Below are 17,259 nucleotides of genomic sequence, written 5' to 3' on the forward strand. Positions count from 1 at the left end.
AAGGCTTTCATTCAGACACCGCACTTTCATGTACCTAACCTATTGCAATTCAGTTATGACAACGTATTTGGCGAGCGGTTTAACTAATTAAGCATGCGTAAGGGAGCATTTTTCTTCAGTTGTTCTACTCGGCGACATGGAGAGCCAGACTAAAGCCCCAATAGGAATTGTACTGCGCTAAAATGTACTTCGGTTAGCAGCCTAAATACCACTTTGGCTAACCTGAGTAGCACTCCGGTGACTGATAGGTCAGCTCTTTAAAGGGTGCAATTCCTGCATTTGCATTTGCCGACTTTACATGAAGAGCCTGTTTCAACAATCGAGAAGCGAAGAAGAGGATATGTGAAGCTCGTGTTTTGTCCTTGATCTGAAATATATTTGTCTCAACTGTCTGATATCAATTTCAGGTAACAAATGTTCAACTTTCGGCCGGCGCATTACTACCCACGTATCACGGCAAAAAGGAAGCAAAGTTCGACTTTTGAAAAGAATGGAGATACTGAGAGATGGGCCCGTTGGGGGTGGTGGGGGGGGGGGGGGGGGGGATAAAAGAACCCGTAAGAGGTACCAAGATCCCAAGTGTGGATGTGTTTAGAAATGTTTGTCACCCCTAAGAGGTACCAATTCTGAAATAACACATTATCTCCTGGCAGATATTTTTTTGGCTCAATCCCCTAAAAGTTACCGCTGTGGACCTAACTGAGGCTGAAAACCCTAAGAGGTACCAAAACCCAGGTACGAAGAGCATCCCCGTCCTTTTTATACGGGACTACACCCCCGTCCTCCTCCCGGGGAAGACGGGTCGCAGTGTTACCCTGATTTTTACAAGACCACCGCATGAACTAGTGTAATTTGGGTCTTACATTGTCGGCTTGAGACAATTGAAACAGAGTGATAAAACATACATTTATCAGTGTCGTATGTATTCTATCTTGAATGCAATGCAATATGGTATTCATCTTTTCCCATCTTCTACATTCGCCATCATAGTTGCGTGAGGGGGACATGCGGTGTTGCGGTGTTGACTGCTTTCCTAATGGGGTTACGCGGTGAATAAAGTCCTACCTGCGGTGTTGCGGTGTTGACTGCTTTCCTAATGGGGTTACGCGGTGAATAAAGTCCTACCTGCGGTGTTGCGGTGATCTCAAACCCTACGGTGTGCGATGTTGGTGTTTTTCACGCTACAGTGTTCGCTGAAATGAACTGTTTGCGGTGCTGTGGTTTCTTGTTTGACCTTTCTCAGTCCTAAATGTAGCATGTAAACTTCTTTCATGCGTGCTGCAAGCAATTACCATTGTGTTTAATCCAAAGTTGTTTTTGCCCTTTACAGGCATCAGCAGAATCGACACAGCATCATTGGCCAATGACAAACCTTATCATGTGTTTATTTTGTGGAAAATTTTTGAGGTATAAAAGTATTACGTCAAGTGTAGACGTTCGTATCATGGGGCTAAAAATATATGTTGCGGTGACGATCGTCGACTTTTCTTGAAGCGCCTGAGGAGGAGGCAGGAGGCCCCCATGCCCCCCTCTTACGTAGATTTTCACCAATTGATGGATTGACCAAATTGGCTCCCTTATGAAAAGGTTGGGGGTGCTCGTCTTCTCACTTAGGGGTGTTATGATCAAGAATTCTGGTCTCATTTAGGCTTTTCATGACGAAACACCACTATTTTAGCTGTAAAAGTATCTTTTAGGATGCATTTAAAGAAATAATGATAAAAAATGCTCTTATTTCCGTTTCCAGGCTCGATTTCCGTTGTTCTCTCAAGTCCGGTCTACTAGTGCGGGCTCCTATCTGGAACAATGCTAGAAATCGAGTGTATTTCGTTTTAAGCGGTATCCTAAAAAGCTCGAGTCGCACCCAGATTGGTCTCCTTTAGGGGTCTAATTCAAATTTTCCTACGAGCATCCCCGACCTTTTCATATGGCGGTTCCCCCCCACCCCCCAACTGGGATCAACCTTTAATTGTTTAGAAGATTGTCATTCATTATCACGGCTGTGTGAATATTTAACATTTCATTATGAGCTCGAGCTTTCTGTCACCAACATAAATCGAGGATGAAAAATCTTATCGTTGTAACATGGATCTACTAGCCGTTCAGACACTCCGAAAACGCACTTTTGTTAACATCCGCGCACTCCTAGGCCTCTCACTGTCTACTAAACAATTAGATTATGTGCTCGAGATTTCTATCACGCATAGAGATCGAGAGCGAATAATCTAATTTTTTAGTATAAATCCACTAGTCGTTCAAAACGTTCACAGAGCCTTCGAAAAAGCCCAGAAGCGGCCGTCATTTTGTTAACAAACGCACACTGCTATGCTACTCACTGTCTATCACATAATAGATAGTGAGTAGCGTAGCCAATCAGAGAACGGCATTCATGATAGAACGCTAGTAGATTTATACTAAGTAACAGATATTAGGCGTCGTCCGATCGACACCGATTGATACACACGCTTTCGACTATGCTTTTTAGCCAAATACGCTCTCAGTCCGTCCAAACGTTTTCGTAGCGTTTTCCCCGTCCACACTAAGAGCTCGATAACGATGATATGCTACGAGAAAACAGCACAACTGTCATTTGCACATGCACACATGATATGAATGGCGTCAGCGTTCACGAATGCCTACGTTTCCACTGTCAACACTTATTCGGTAGGGTTCCGTTCCAAGTCGCTGTATAATCTATATATTTTGTTGTTGTTATTGTTGCTGTTGTGTGGAAATAAAGAAACTTGAACTTCAAATTTCACTGTCTCCACTCTGTATGCGTTTTCCGGCGATGATGACGATGGACAGTAGGGAAAAATACATCAAAATGTCAGTATACGTTTTCAAATCAAAACATATTAGTGTGGACGGGGCGTTATTTTGTTTCTTTGAACCATTGACATGCTTGTGAAAAGGTTAGAGTGTGCCGTTATTATTAACCGTTAGCGCCTACACTATTGTTCTTGTACTTACGATATATCAAGATAGCTATAACGACAGAGATTACTATCATACAAGGCGGGAAGATCTTCCTAAACCAATGTTTTGAAGGGCCTACAGAAAAGAAAAAGTACTGTCAATGGGTATTTATCCAGTGTTTATCTAAATAAGAAATAAATAATTACACAAACAATTAGATATAAAATAAACAAATTACAAAATCAATTAAGTAATTTGTAGGGCTTCGATATTACACCTTTCGATCTAACATTTGGTGGAAGGTATCCTTGTATGACTGGCATTAAGGCCCCATCCACACTTATCCGGATATTTTTGAATCCGCAACCTTTTCTTTCCGGATACGGCTTCCGTCCACACGCATCCGGCGAATTGGGCAACGAATTCGATAACGCGTGGACGGTGAATACGGATATTTTCGAATCCGATGACGCAGCAAAATTGTGTCCAGTCTCTTATCGAACAATAAACCAATATGGTGGCACAACGTGTAGGCCTAGTTTCTCTGGAGTGAATCCGGATGCCATCGGATGCGTGTGGACAGATGAATTCGATTTGAATAAGTCACGTGTGGACGGGGAAATTTTTGAATCTGGAGAGAAAAAGTTGCGGATTAAAAAATATCCGGATACGTGTGGAGGGGACCTAAGAGTACAATTTTGTGTTTGGCTTAGATTCTCAATAGCTGATAAATTAGCAGCTTTGTGTAACATGCCCTAGTGTTCCCTGTCAAAGCTTGCACGTACAACCTCTGTAATAAATCATTCGTGTAGACTTTCATAGAATCCGACTGTTAATATAACCTATTCTATAAAACTGTCTCTTCATTGTAAACCTAGACAGTACAAGCAAAGCCATTCAAAAGGTATTGTCACATGATGGGCTGAATGTGATCCGAGATTTCAACGCTCATTTTTTTGAGAAGGACAATGATGGCGCCGATGAGATCATGGGGACGAACGGGCATCAGCGACAACAGCCTGTTTAAGGTGGCTCAAAAGAGTTTCCTGCTTTTTATATTTTATTTTTAGACTTCTAGAGCTAGGTGCAATTTTTCAGGCTTGGAGCTGTACTGGTTTGAATGGCTGTGTTATTTTTTTTTTAGGTAACTCTCCCTGTACCTTTCATTATTTTTAAGTCATAAATTAAGATTGTACCGTTCTGTTGCATAGCGACAAACTTGACCCCCTTTTTCCCATCAATTCCACCTGTCTTAAAAACTAAGCCATTGACCCGATGTTTTTTTTTTCTAAAAATCTTTTTATTAGCCACAGAAGAAGAAATATAGGGAAAATTATAAAACCAATCAAAACAGAGGATGTAAAAACCTGAGAGTAGAAAAGTAATACCAGGTTACCAATTTATTATAACAGCTAGAAGCAAGCAAAAACTGGCACAAAACTTCTCAGGCATCAATCCAGTATTTACACCCGCTCAGAAGACCATTCGGCCAGGCAGCGCTATTCCTTGAAGTAGGCGCGGTAAAATCCAGAAATTCAAGACCTATAAAACTGCCTGTTCCATTGAAGAGAACAGGCCATCGAATCTTTCCAGTGCCTATTGTAATATTCAATAAAAAAGAATGAAATCAAAACTAAAAACAAATTACTGATTGACCTTAAAGCGGTTTGCTTGCAGCCAGTTTTTTTATGGTCTGCTGTGTTGATTTATCTAACTGTCATCTTACAGATCAAACAGAAAGTGTATATATATAATGAGGTAGCGTGTTCGCCAAATATTGAAACGTAGCTTATTCTGACTCCTCTCGCTGATAAATCAAAATGGCTGTGAGCCACTCAACTTGGAAAACGGATCGTCTGTAAACAGTGACAATTTTCATGCCACTGACTTCAGGGTTTAGTCCGTAGGTTAAGTTAAAGTTGAATGCCACTAGCATTGATAAGAAATAGTGCAAAACGCAACGGTAAGAGAATACACGAGGAGATGTAACACTGTTGAAAACATTCATGAAGTTATCGGTCCGAGAGACCGAGTTATCCTCGTCCGAGAGACCGAGACAATTATAAAGAAAGTAACACTTCTTGCATGTCCGATCACCAAAGCAAGTAACAATTCTGATTTTCATTCCTCTCATTTTTTTTTTTTTGTTCTTTATTTTCCCAGCCAGTATCAGTGATATACATTCAGCGTAGAGCCACTATATCACAAGGACAGCACCACGTCTCGTCCGCTCAACAAAGTTAAGTCCTGTTCGGCGGAGTTCGTACTTGGATAGGTGACCAAATACCCTGTGTTGTAATAACTTCTTTTTTTTTCTTTTTTTTTCCCTTCCCTTTCCAAGGCGATATTAAAGACTCCAGAACTCCCAGCCTTGTGTAATGTCGTTTCTTCTATTTATCAACTATTTGTTCCTCATTTTGCCATGTCCGCGTTCATGTGTATTTATTTACAATATCGTATAAATAAACAGCGGAACGCGTCGTTCGAATTCTCCTCAATTCTCTTGACTGTTGATCGTCTAAAACATTTAATCACAGCTTGAATCATTCGAAAATACATACAGCTCGTCAATTTTGTGACTTTCAGTGTCACTCGATATGAGTATAGTTAAACCAGTATGAGCGGGCACCTTCGGGAAATGAGCTATTTATTCAATTACAGGTAGCTTCTATTTATAAAAACGTTCGTGTGAAGATTTATTCAATGTAGACAGGGCGGTAGCCAGTCTTCAGAACAAGACGAGGCAATTTTCGAGCGCCGAAGGCGCGAGCCGCTAGGGGGTTTGGGGGCATGCCCCCCTCCCCCCCAGAGAAGTTTGAAATCTAGAGGCTCAGAAATGTTCTTTTAAGCATTTTCCGTGGCATTTTTCTTCAGAAAAGTCAATCTTGGGTAAGTGTAGAAGTTCGCGTTTTTATTGCTGAGCGATACTGGTGCCAAGTTAATGACCATCTGCATTTTAAAGCATTCAAATGTTGTAACACGTACTATAACAATGAAATGAATCCACGAGAGTAGCCAACGTTTATGGATTTTATACAGTAGATAATTAGGAGAAGTCTTAGGTAACACTTTTTTGAAGTTAGTTCTTAGATGATATACAGAATCACGCTCAGTTCTCAATTATCTGTTTCGATACACTCTTGCTTATATTAGCTGCTTTTATCTTAACCAATCCAATTTTTTCTAGGGATTATTTTCTCAATTAAACGTTTCTTCAAAAAACAACAACAGAAAAAGGCTAAAACCATGACGAGGCAATTGCCTCGTCCTGCCTCATGCTAGCTACGGCCCTGGTAGAGCATTTCTGCGGTAAGATATTGAGTACTTGCACCAGAAATTCAAAGAATAACTAACTTGACACAGTGCAAGGGACTGTAAAATGGTGGATATTCGAAAAACGGGGGGGGGGGGGGGAAACTCCTTTATGAAAAGGTCAGGAATGCTCGTCGTCTCAGGTACAAATCTGGTCTCACTTAGGGTGTTGATAACGAAACGTCACCATTTTTAGCTGTCAGATATATCAAAATTGCACTTTTAAACTAAACAACTGTCCTTCAATAAGCATCCGAATGCGATATAATTTATGAAAAAATGAACCTTCGATCAGTAGGTACAATATTATCAAAGGAAAAGATGAACATAACTGGTTTGAGTTGCCGTATAAACGGGGTAAAATTATAAAGGATTATCAGATACATGTTTGGATTTGAGAATGTGACCATTGGCCGTATTAACGGGGTGGCCGCAAATGTAACAAAAGTACTTTTGCTCGGACACAAAATAGTGCAATTCCATAAGATGATACAAAGCGAATTCGATTGCGACAATATACTTTACCCAAGACCTCAAGACATTTTTGTCCCACGACAATTTACCCGCGACCCGCGAAGATAAGACACTCTAGCTTTGCGACTTTAAGAGTGCCACCAGGACAAAAATTTCATTGTCTTAGCGATCCAGATTATCAGTCGGTTTATATCATTATAAAAGGACAGTCTTCAAGCTCTGCTGATAGCAAATGAATTAACAGCACTTGTCATTCGATGCATTTTTTCCTTTTCGTTGGTCGAGAGCCAACCATATAACTTGCAAATAACTGCCTATAAATAATGGTTTGATCATGCGTAGCACCGTCTAAATGTGTTTTGCTGCAAATAATACTCTGCTCACGCGTAATTGTAGTCAAGATCTCTGGTAAAAAATTGCAGATTGATTCCCTGAGCTGTCAGAGAGTGATTCAAATAAGAAAACAAATTTGGTTTATCGAATGATAAAACAATTACACCTTTTGCTGTTCATTTACAGAAAATATCCATTTATTTGTGTCCAAATTTGTTTCATTGTGGTCAATGTACTCTCATTAACACCAATATGACCTTCATGATTTGCCAAACATAGAGCCAAAACAAAAATGAATCAGGACACCTTTCAGTAAAATAACCTTACCTTTTTTCTCACAACAATTTCCAGAATATCCTTCCTTGCAGAAACATGAACCATCTTTTAAACTTCCTCCGTTCGAACAGCTGAGGTCTGGGCAGACTCGTGTTTTACGAAACGTAGACGTGCATGTTCCGGCACACTGCTCGGTCACTATCCTGTGGCGAGCGCTTTGCTGTGTTCCTGACACGCCACACGGAGTGGTGCAGGCACTCCACTCCGACCACGAGCTTAGTTGGCAATCAACTCGTTTACTGGCATAACACTGCCGTGTTTCGTGTAAGTCAGGGCATTCTGCGCCGCCACAAGACGCAGAAGATTCTTTCTGTCTTGATCTGCTTTGTGATCCTTGTTGTCCACACTGTGATGCGCTACACGAACTCCAGTAAGACCAAGAACTGACTTGACAATCTCGCACTGGACATCTGCGACGGCGACGTCTTCGCCAAGCGTCACACTGATGAACAAAGATCAGCAAAGCCACTAGAACTGTGATCTTAACCGAAACCATTTCAACTAGAGACTCGCGTAGAAACCGTTTAACTCTAGGCACAAAAATTTTAGGCGTCCCGGAAGCTGAAGTAAACCGTACTGCGGTGTTAATCGGGACGTGATGGAATTGGCGTGAGCAGAAGACAAGTACGTCAGTCCGTTAAAGGTGAGATTTCCTGTTTTCAGATTACTGATGACCCAGAGTGAATGGCAATCTGAACATTTTATAAAAACCAACACAGTTTCTCGTTTAAGCGCAATGTTATAATGCTTCTCTTTTCCATTTTTGTGGTTATTGTTGGTCTTTTGGAGACCTCTGTAGCTGTTTACTCCTTTACTGGGAGCCGTGATGTTTTCCCTCTACATCCCAGCGACAGTACGCTTTTAAATGGAGTCAAACTCTTACCGCTCACCCGTCAGTTATGGAAAAACAATGAGTTTGGTGCTGCATCTACAAACGAAAGCTGCTCTGGTCCAGCGTACCCTAACGTCTTCGTTTGTTGGAAGGATAACGAAGAAGATTGTCTTGAGACTTGTGAACAGGTGACTCGAGAGGGTAAGCACTGTTATATTATTGATCTTTTTTAAAGAAAAATTGAGAGTTTAAAGTTTTTCATTCTTCGTTATTCTACGCACTATCTGGATTGTAAAAGAAAAAAAATCTCTCCGGAGCATGTATCTGATGTATACGTGATACATACTCGCTTTATGACCTGATAAGACATCGCTTTGGTTTGACACAGACATATCATTTACAATTATTGACTCGACATGTAGCACATAGAAAGTTTATAGATTCGTTTCAAAATTCCGTGATTTAACTTTATTTATTATTAAATTCCCTCTGTCGTATTTCTCTTCAAATTCTTTCACCAATCATCGTTTGAATATTACAGTGTTTAATTTCTCAGACAAATGTTCTAGGCACGCGCAGTTCAGCCGTTAACAAAGCTGTGTGTAACCGTCTGGGAATGTTTGCATTTAATATTGTACAAAGAAAGTAAGTTGTTTGCCTTCGCTAAACATAATAAAAAGTTCCTTAGTTACAACATATGATTTTATATTCCATGCGGCTGTTATCTGTTTATTTGTTCCAAAGCTCGAAACGCGTCGCAATGACTTCCTTGCTAACAGAATCCACGAGGAACATAAACAAATCATGACTGGCTTATTGACAGCTAATACGGAAGTGAAACGAGTGAATCGTAAATTGATACGCGCATCTCCATGATATGTTTTAGGTGGCTTGTAATATTAAACAACGTCTTGCAAGTGGGCCATAAAGATTTTTGATTTGCAAACAAAGAAATTGTTTTTCAGTATTTAAAAGTCTTTTAAAAAAGACTTCACTTGTGAGAAACTCAACAAACAAACAAACAGCTTGTTTAATGTAACTATTCCCTGTTCCAGCACGTACTTCTGTAAGACTTAACCTCCTGTCTCCTCATTTTTCCAAACATATTAAGTTTTGCCATATTGGCACTCGTAAAAAATTGCTCTAATAAGAAAGAGTCCCAAATTAAATTCAAGCTGAAATGCCGTCACACGGGTAGATCAGGCGACTCCCTCGCGCTGATGCGAAAAACATCAACAAACTACTTAGGACAATACGGCAGTGTCCACACTACGCTGGAGAAATTTGAAAACGCAGCTTTATTTCTACGGTTAGGCCTACTGTTCACGCTAATCCGTCACGAAAACGGTCCTCAAATCAGGAATTTGAAAATGCCGGCATTACGTTTTCGTGTGAACGGAAAACATTTTGATAACGGAGCTTTCCGAAAACGATAGCGTCACGATGATAATGTGATTTCCCCGATCGATTTTTCCTCAGATACAATTCCAAAATGACCGGTGATTGTTGGGTAGTACGTGGACTGAAACCATTTGACGCGTTTTCGGAGTGAAATCTCCGTTTTCAAATTCCTCCGGCATAGTGTGGCGTTACAACGCCGTGAACGTGTCTTGAGGACAAACAACTTCAGGTTATACCGTGACACCAAGCTAATGAAATTTGTTCACTGTTTACATGAATATGAAGAGTCAAGACAGCAGGTCTGGAGGGTCTGAAATGAAAGATGCAAATGAGCTTCAAATTCTACTTCTGAGTGGAGCCGAGAGATCAAATCCAGACCTCTTGCTTTCCACGTGGGTTGATTTTATTTTTCCCACAGTTTTTCATTTATTTAGAATTAGAGCTCCATTAAACTCAGTCCCATGAAATTGATTGCCATTTTTAAAATTGCTAATCGCCTGGGTAGAATTTGAAGCGACCCAATTAAGGACAATTAAGCGACCACGGTCGTAACATGGTCGTTCTGAACAGGGCGAATCGTAAGCTGCTCAAATTTGAGTGAAGTAAGACAATGTCCAACGCAGATATGTCCCGCTTATCATGACAAGGTTGTGTTCCGCTGCTTCTTTTACGAGAGTTCCACACAACCCCACCCTAAATTTACATATGCTGAGGATCAACAGCTTTTCCATATCAAACATAGCAAAAAATAGCTGGATATATTTGGATATAGGTGCATTTCAGAACTCCAAAGTTTCCCTCATGCTACACCGTCAGTTTGCAGGAGTCTATCGCGACCGAAAAGTAGTAAAATTTTATGAGTTTGAGTTTCGCCTAAATTGAAAGCAAAACTTGAAGTTTCATCAAGGCACAATAACTTTACGTCTGTAAATATTGCTCAGTTTTGTTTGTGTAAAAATCCAATAAATCGCTGATGCGTGTTTTGGAGCTAAATATGGCAAATTGGACTTCCGCATTTTCATAGAAAAACGTACATCGAACTGACACAATATCTCTAGTTTTTAAATATGCTAAACATAATAGGAGGACATGTTAAAAGGTTAGATGGAAATATGAAAGGCAGCAGAAATATAAACAGCAAAGTTACGGTAGCCGCTTTCAGTGAATCGAAATCGTTGGTTATTGACCGAGTTCTCCTGGGTTCTCAAAACTACTCGAAAAGGTAAACTGAGTAATATATTCATACTTGAGTTTTTTTAGGAGTAAAATTGAAAGTTTGAAAATTTTTCCGATATCCCTGAGCATACGTGATACATGATAATTTATTTATTTATTTTTAATATAAATATAGATGTGGCCAGCCTAGATTAGCCAAGGCTACCTGCGGGTTCGCGCTGTTGCTATTGCTATTGCTGTATGTCGTGATAAAGGTTCAAAGGTTGTACGTCACTTTTGTTTGATGTTGACGGATCGTTAATTTATTCATCGACGTTTATCGATGAGAGAGTTCATGATCTCGTACAAACTCCGAAGAGGCTTTATCTTTTATTAAACCACCTTTATCCTTGCATTTCCTTCCGAATCCTCAGGAATCATTGTTCGGAATGGTGTCTTAAACAAATGTATCTCATAGGAATGTTAGAGGGGCGCAGGACCTAAGAAAGCGTTAAACCCGTATGTGATGGTCTGGAGTTGTTTGTATTATAATGACCAAGTTGGTTTTCCAAGCTAAAAATAATAGGAGGTCTTAAAAATCTCTTACAAACATATAATGGACTAGGAGCGTCCAAAACTGTTCAGTCGCTGCAGCTGTTCGACGTTTTCTCCCCTTTTTGTCAGAGGTTTTAACTGATATGTTGTTCGAAATCATTTTGGCTATGAAAAAGGTTGAACTTTATACCCAAGTTGTTACCTATTTGCTCTAAAGCGGAAACGCATCGCGCCGAACGGTTAAACAACTTCCTTGGTGACGGATTCTAAAAAAAGGCATCAACACAGCAGGACTCTAGAGTTTCTAGGTGTTTAAAGCCAGATAACAAAAAAGTGATGATTTCTCAGAAATGGGTGCGTCAAATTGAAAAGTTTCTTCACAGGCCTACACATACTTGTTTAACGGCTAGTGGGTGACAAGAGGCATAGTGTCGCGTACATTGAAACTTGGACGTATCGACCTGCTTGTGGTGTTTTGAGATTTTACGTTACAGGGTGCATTCTTTTGGGATTCTTTCTGCCTAATTCAATATACGGTACTGTCAGGTGTCTAGCAATGCGGTTTCTCTCTCTCAAAGATATCAGCCGAACACTAGGGAATGTGTTTATGAATTGATAAATGTCTCTGTTGACATTCCACTGAGATGTGCAAGATGTCGACTTAATATGGCCGCTTGTTCCTGCTTTGACGAAGCATTTTGGTTTCGATTTCTACCATGAATATGTTGGCGAAACCTACCTCCATTTCAGTTCTAATGGCTGTTTAACTGATGAATTTGGAATAAACGAAGGCTCGTAAAAGTTGAACGAGCCGTAAAACGATACACGAAGAAGACAGTGCAAGGACAAAACCAGCAATAAAATCCTTCCTAGGACATGCCCGAGAAAACGTATGAGAGACAGAAATCCGTCTTAACTCAAAGATACAACTGATTTCATCAACTTTATAAGCTTTTACAGATGAGACAAAAGTTTCGCGTAATACTATTTCGGTACCAACTGATCAGTGTGACCGAACAAGCTTGTAAACAAACGTCCACGAGAACAGGGAAGCACAGCACTAGCGAAACCTCAACAACCCTCTCATCGCGCCTGACTTCCTCAAAGAAGCTATGGAAACTAAAATCGTGGTCGCTTTTGACAACATATTCATGGCAAAAATTAAAGCAAACGCGCTTAGTCAAAGTAAAATCAAGTCACGGAGAGTATGTCCTGAACATTACTTCCTCGAGATACGTTTTCTCTCTGTGGGATGTCAACGAAAACTGCATTGATCGGTTCATAGAACAAGCTTACAAATTCCATACTTCTGTAAAATTTACAGCTAAAGTTCCGGAGAAAGAAAATCACAATGCTGTGCGGGGTATGTACACCGTAGTGTGCAAAGTAGAATGATCCCAAAAAGGATGTTATCCTTTACTACAAGCAGACCTAATATGCCTTTCGATATAAACACTATTTCTCCTGTCACCCACCAGCTGTTTAAAAAAAAACAGTTCCATGAAAGCTAGGAGACTCTTACTCTCAGACTTCTACTACCAAAAACTCCTCACTAAAAATTTTCGATTAAGCCATGTCCAACTTCAAAACACGGCTTGAAGCGCGTGGTTACCCAAAAAAAATCTTAAAGGAGAATATAATCTGAGGTAACCAAGTCGGCTCTGGAAACACATAATTAAAAAGAGTTAAGAGTTTTAGACATACTTGGATTGTTGCGATCGATAGACATTAATTATTTGACTTAAACAATCCGATCTGTAGATTTTTGTTCACTGAGTGTTCGGTGGCATCTGCCCACCTTCATCAGAGTGAAAAGTTTTAGACATGTTTCTCAATAAAGAGTAATTATTCAAATTTCGTTTAGACAAAATGAAAGCATCAGAAAAGGGAACTTAACTTGAGCGTGGATTTCATATAATTCGCCCCGATCGCTTAAGTCGTTTGAAAATGTGTTTAAGCGCGCATTCGGAACGACCATATTTTGATATTCAGACGATCGGATCCGGCGATCGTGTTCAGTCGCACGCAGTTTAGTGGAAATCAATTGAAATCGAAAACAGTGTGATGGAGCTCCAGTTTCTAAAGAAATGCAAAAATTAAGGAGATATGAAGAATCTCTAGGTGCAAAATTTAAACCATATAACGTGGAAAGCAAGAGGTCTGAATTTGATCCCACGTCTTAGCTAGCGGTAATCTTCTTATTCCAAACTTTATAGCTGCGCGCTATCCTGAAACAATTATTTATAAGAACAATGAAAACTAAATTCCCTTTGATTTCATGCAGTAACTTTGTTAAGTCGGCTGTTTCTGAAAAACGTGCTTGTTATTTCCAGTGAAGCACAAGTAACGTGAATTGTTGATATTCTTGGTCACCAAGGAAGTCGTTTAACCTTTCGGCGTGACCCCATTTCAGCGTGAATAGCTAAACGCCGGCTTTGTGTTATCAAAGCAATTCCTCGCAAAAATAAAAAAATAGTAATAATCACGAATTCATTTAAAATATTAAACAATTAGATTATGAGCTCGGAATTTCTATCGCGTGATAGTTGACGAGGACGATCACGCGATAGAAATCTAGAGCGAATAATCTAATTGTTTTAGTATAAATCTACCAGTCGTTCAGAACTTTATGTAAATCCTCTTCACAAACACGTCGAAAACGCCAAGAAGCGGCCGTCATTTTGTTAACAAGGGCACACTGCGTGCTGACCAAAAGTAGCGCGGCCTCTGGGGACGAGAATGCCGGAAATGGCGAGCTATCGAAAGTCATTGCTGATGACTGTGTTGTTCTTTTTTCATGAACGCTACATATAAATGCTTGAGATGCGAATTGCCTGTTTGCAATAAATGCTCAGTGCTTGAAGAAAACGAAGACGTTGAGGGATGGACAGCCGGTAAAAGCTTTGCATACTGAGAGGCTTGTGACAGGGCCCCAGCGAGAGCCGCGCCGGGTCTACCGTTGTCTGAAGAGCAGAGTATCGGCATTTCGCTAGCAAGTCCTAGCAGCAACTAGCGCGCATCGAGTGAATAGCACGGGGACATGTGCTTATTCCCGTGTCTTAATGAAGTGCATCTTGTGAAATGGGATCGACGCAGGTTCGACGTTTGTTACCACACTCTTTGTCCCACCTTTTTTTAGAATTTATTCGACGCGACTTGGATTCCACATGTTAATCTCGTATTGCAGTATTGCGGTATTCTCCGAACCTGCAGGATGCGTGTTAGAAATTATCTTCCTAGTCCTCCAACGTTTTCTGATCCTTTTCCAGTTTCCGATTGGACGATATACCCAAATGAAGCTTAGCTCTTATGGTAACGGAAAACTGCAATTCCTTGTGTCCCAGTTGGAAAAGGGTTAGTTAGTTTTTGCTTATTATTAGCCGACACGGCAATACATGTCACATATTTTGATTATTTTGTCTACATCAAAATAACGTGACTTACCGTTCATCAACAAATTCTTGATTGTTATTCCCGTGTTATTTGCTCTAAACGCAGCATACAGAGTACTGGTTTCGATAGAACATCGAACTTCGACTCGGTATTGAAGTATTGCGGTATTTTGCCATTATTTTTGGGATATTGCAGTATTTGCTGAATTTTTTGCGGTGTTCAGAACGCCCTCATGTTCATGTTCAGAACCCCTCTATAAGGTAAAACCAGCTAGTCAGTCTGTTGTGTGTTGCGAGACACTCACAACTCCAACAAAATCCCCTAATGCCCCCCTCTATAAGGTAAAACCAGCTAGTCAGTCCGTTGTGTTGTGAGACACTCACAACTCAAAAGAAAAAAAGAAAAACTCTCGAACACTCCAAATTCCAATTCGACCAGGAAAGAAGACCTGCTTGAAAACTAGCTAACCTCTGCAAGTAAATGTTGCATTTTTCTCTAATAGAAACTCTTAAGACGAATTCTTCTCAGTTGGCTGTAGCGCCAAAGTAGAAAATCAGACAGACTTAAACTAATTAAAGATGAGGCTGTTAGCTTCTTTGTCATGATCTAGCGAAGTTTTCAGTCTCATGTTTTGCTGTCCTTTCCAGGTGTGTGTCCTGAAGATGAACGACTGGAAGAATTCTCCAATGTTGTGACAAATTCAGGCGAAACGCTAATCGGAGGATCGTGTACCGGAGGGTTGCTTCTCATGTGTGTGGTTATTTACTTCCTATACAAACTGCTCAAGGATGATCCAAGCGTTCATCCTACGACTGGTCATGTTCCTCAGCCGGATGCTGCTACAAATCAAAACACAGCTTCCAGCTGTCCACGTTGTCGTAACGTTCCCAGCAGTCCACCTCCCGCTTACAATCAAGTGTTTGAGGTGGGAGAATGTGCTGAACTCTCATGTGCTTGCATGTCTGCACCTCCTGCAAATTCTAAACAACCTACTATCTGACCTAACAAATGACTTTCTCCATTGATTCAGTCACCAACTGGCTGACTGTCTGTCGGTCTGTCTGTCTGTCTGATTGACTGACTGACTATCTGGTAAACTGACTTACTCTGACTGACCGACCGCCAGACCGACTGACTGACTGACTGACTGACCCAATGAATGACTGAATAAATGAGCGATTGAACGACTGACTAATGACTTACTGAATAACTAACTGACCGGCCAGCTGAAGCCAAGATGCAATAATTTGTTTTAAAACTTTAGAAGAATAGAAAGGCCAGCTCTGGTTATATTTAATTGACATTCAAAGCTGCATATGCGCATTATCGTGCTTAGTCTCCTTTAAAAATGTGCAGTGGCGATGACGTCGCACAAAGTTAGCCTTTCGATGCGTGCCGACATATCTTAAATACTGACCTTTACTTTCAAACTTATAAAAGCGTGACAAACAATTAAAATCAGTATCTGGAGTTTTTTGTGTTATACTCAATCACAAGCGAGATCTTCAGACCACAGAAACCACAGACAACGGAAAGCTCTAGAATAGGGACAACTGTTTGAAGTGATACAACTTTTCTGGATCAGTTTTGCAAAAGGAATAGTCGCTACTTAGGCTTAGACTAATCTCGTGAAGTTTAGATATAGTATATAGGATAGAGCTTAGAACTTTGTATCAGAATGTCCTCAATTAGGGCTCTAGAATAACTTTATGGGTTAGCATGAAGATTTGCTGTAAAATGTAAATCAATTATTTAAATATTATTTTGTAATTTCATTATGGAAAACCACGACACTCTTAAGTTTAACAAACATGTTTCGGCAGATGCATCTGCCATCTTCAGTGTTAATTGAGCTAGCCGCATTCGGTAGTTGAGCCTTTTCGCTTATCAAAAGCGTGTCTGAACACTGCAGGTAAATCTTCTCGAACTGATTTAATTTGACTTATCCATAGGATTACGAATTGAAGGGGAATGAAACCGAGTGTCACTCGAAATATGATTCATACACAAAATGGTTCTCAACTCACCTTGTCGAACCCAATAAATCGAATTTATATTTACGTGATTGGCAAAAAATAGATGTCTTTCAGTGGGAAAACATCCAGTTTACATCTGCAGATTATACTCCGCAGCAGACAGCATCTGTCTTTGTAAACGACTCTTTGATTGTCTCTCTGGATAGTAGCCCCAATCGCATTGATATGGTATAGAAACACCACTGAGGAATTCGTTATCCACGCTTGAGCTTTTAAGTTCTGAGTTTGGAATTCTAAATATCCACACACATTACACAACGTGTGTTACATACAACCTCGTTCCCAGGGTCTCTCATCCTCCTGCCCTCCTGCTCTCTCGCTCCGGGAGGGCGGGAAGATGAGAAAGTATTGCGTATAGTACATAGTCCTCCATATACCTTTGCATAAATGGCGCCGATATTCAGTGAATAACAATACTTATAATCCATCAAATATTTTCGCTCGCGCGCGATTGGTCTAAACGCGTCACGTGACCGAATATTCCTCAGCTAAAACTGGGGAATATCCGAAAAT

General features: G+C 40.4%; 2 protein-coding genes and 1 long non-coding RNA gene across 4 annotated transcripts; 2 read left to right on the forward strand and 1 right to left on the reverse strand.

Moving 5' to 3' along the window:
- Window positions 1-1,356: 1,356 nt before the first annotated feature.
- On the reverse strand, window positions 1,357-7,870 carry LOC149114785 (thrombospondin type-1 domain-containing protein 7A-like). The gene is made up of 2 exons (XM_089284334.1): window positions 7,366-7,870; window positions 1,357-3,054 (listed from the first exon to the last, which is right to left on the reverse strand). The coding sequence occupies exons 1-2, from the start codon at window positions 7,868-7,870 to the stop codon at window positions 2,936-2,938; spliced, it is 624 nt and encodes a 207-aa protein (XP_089140460.1). The 3' UTR covers window positions 1,357-2,935.
- On the forward strand, window positions 3,877-5,151 carry LOC149114786 (uncharacterized). The gene is made up of 2 exons (XR_016205891.1): window positions 3,877-3,947; window positions 5,083-5,151. It is a non-coding gene; the product is annotated as an uncharacterized LOC149114786 (long non-coding RNA).
- A 248-nt stretch (window positions 7,871-8,118) lies between the features above and the next one.
- Window positions 8,119-16,770, forward strand: LOC110066548 (uncharacterized). 2 transcript variants are annotated; one of them, XM_089284332.1, is made up of 2 exons: window positions 8,119-8,407; window positions 15,358-16,770. In XM_089284332.1, exons 1-2 carry the CDS (start codon window positions 8,119-8,121, stop codon window positions 15,708-15,710), a joined length of 642 nt encoding a protein of 213 aa, XP_089140458.1. In that variant the 3' UTR covers window positions 15,711-16,770. The 2 variants fall into 2 exon arrangements, with proteins under 2 accessions (XP_089140458.1, XP_089140459.1); XM_089284333.1 differs by lacking the exon at window positions 8,119-8,407 and adding an exon at window positions 13,908-14,671.
- The last annotated feature ends 489 nt before the right edge of the window (window positions 16,771-17,259 follow it).

This window comes from Orbicella faveolata, unplaced genomic scaffold, assembly GCF_042242905.1.
Source record: "Orbicella faveolata isolate gen_17 unplaced genomic scaffold, um_ofav_v1 contig_13, whole genome shotgun sequence".
NCBI lineage: Eukaryota > Metazoa > Cnidaria > Anthozoa > Scleractinia > Merulinidae > Orbicella > Orbicella faveolata.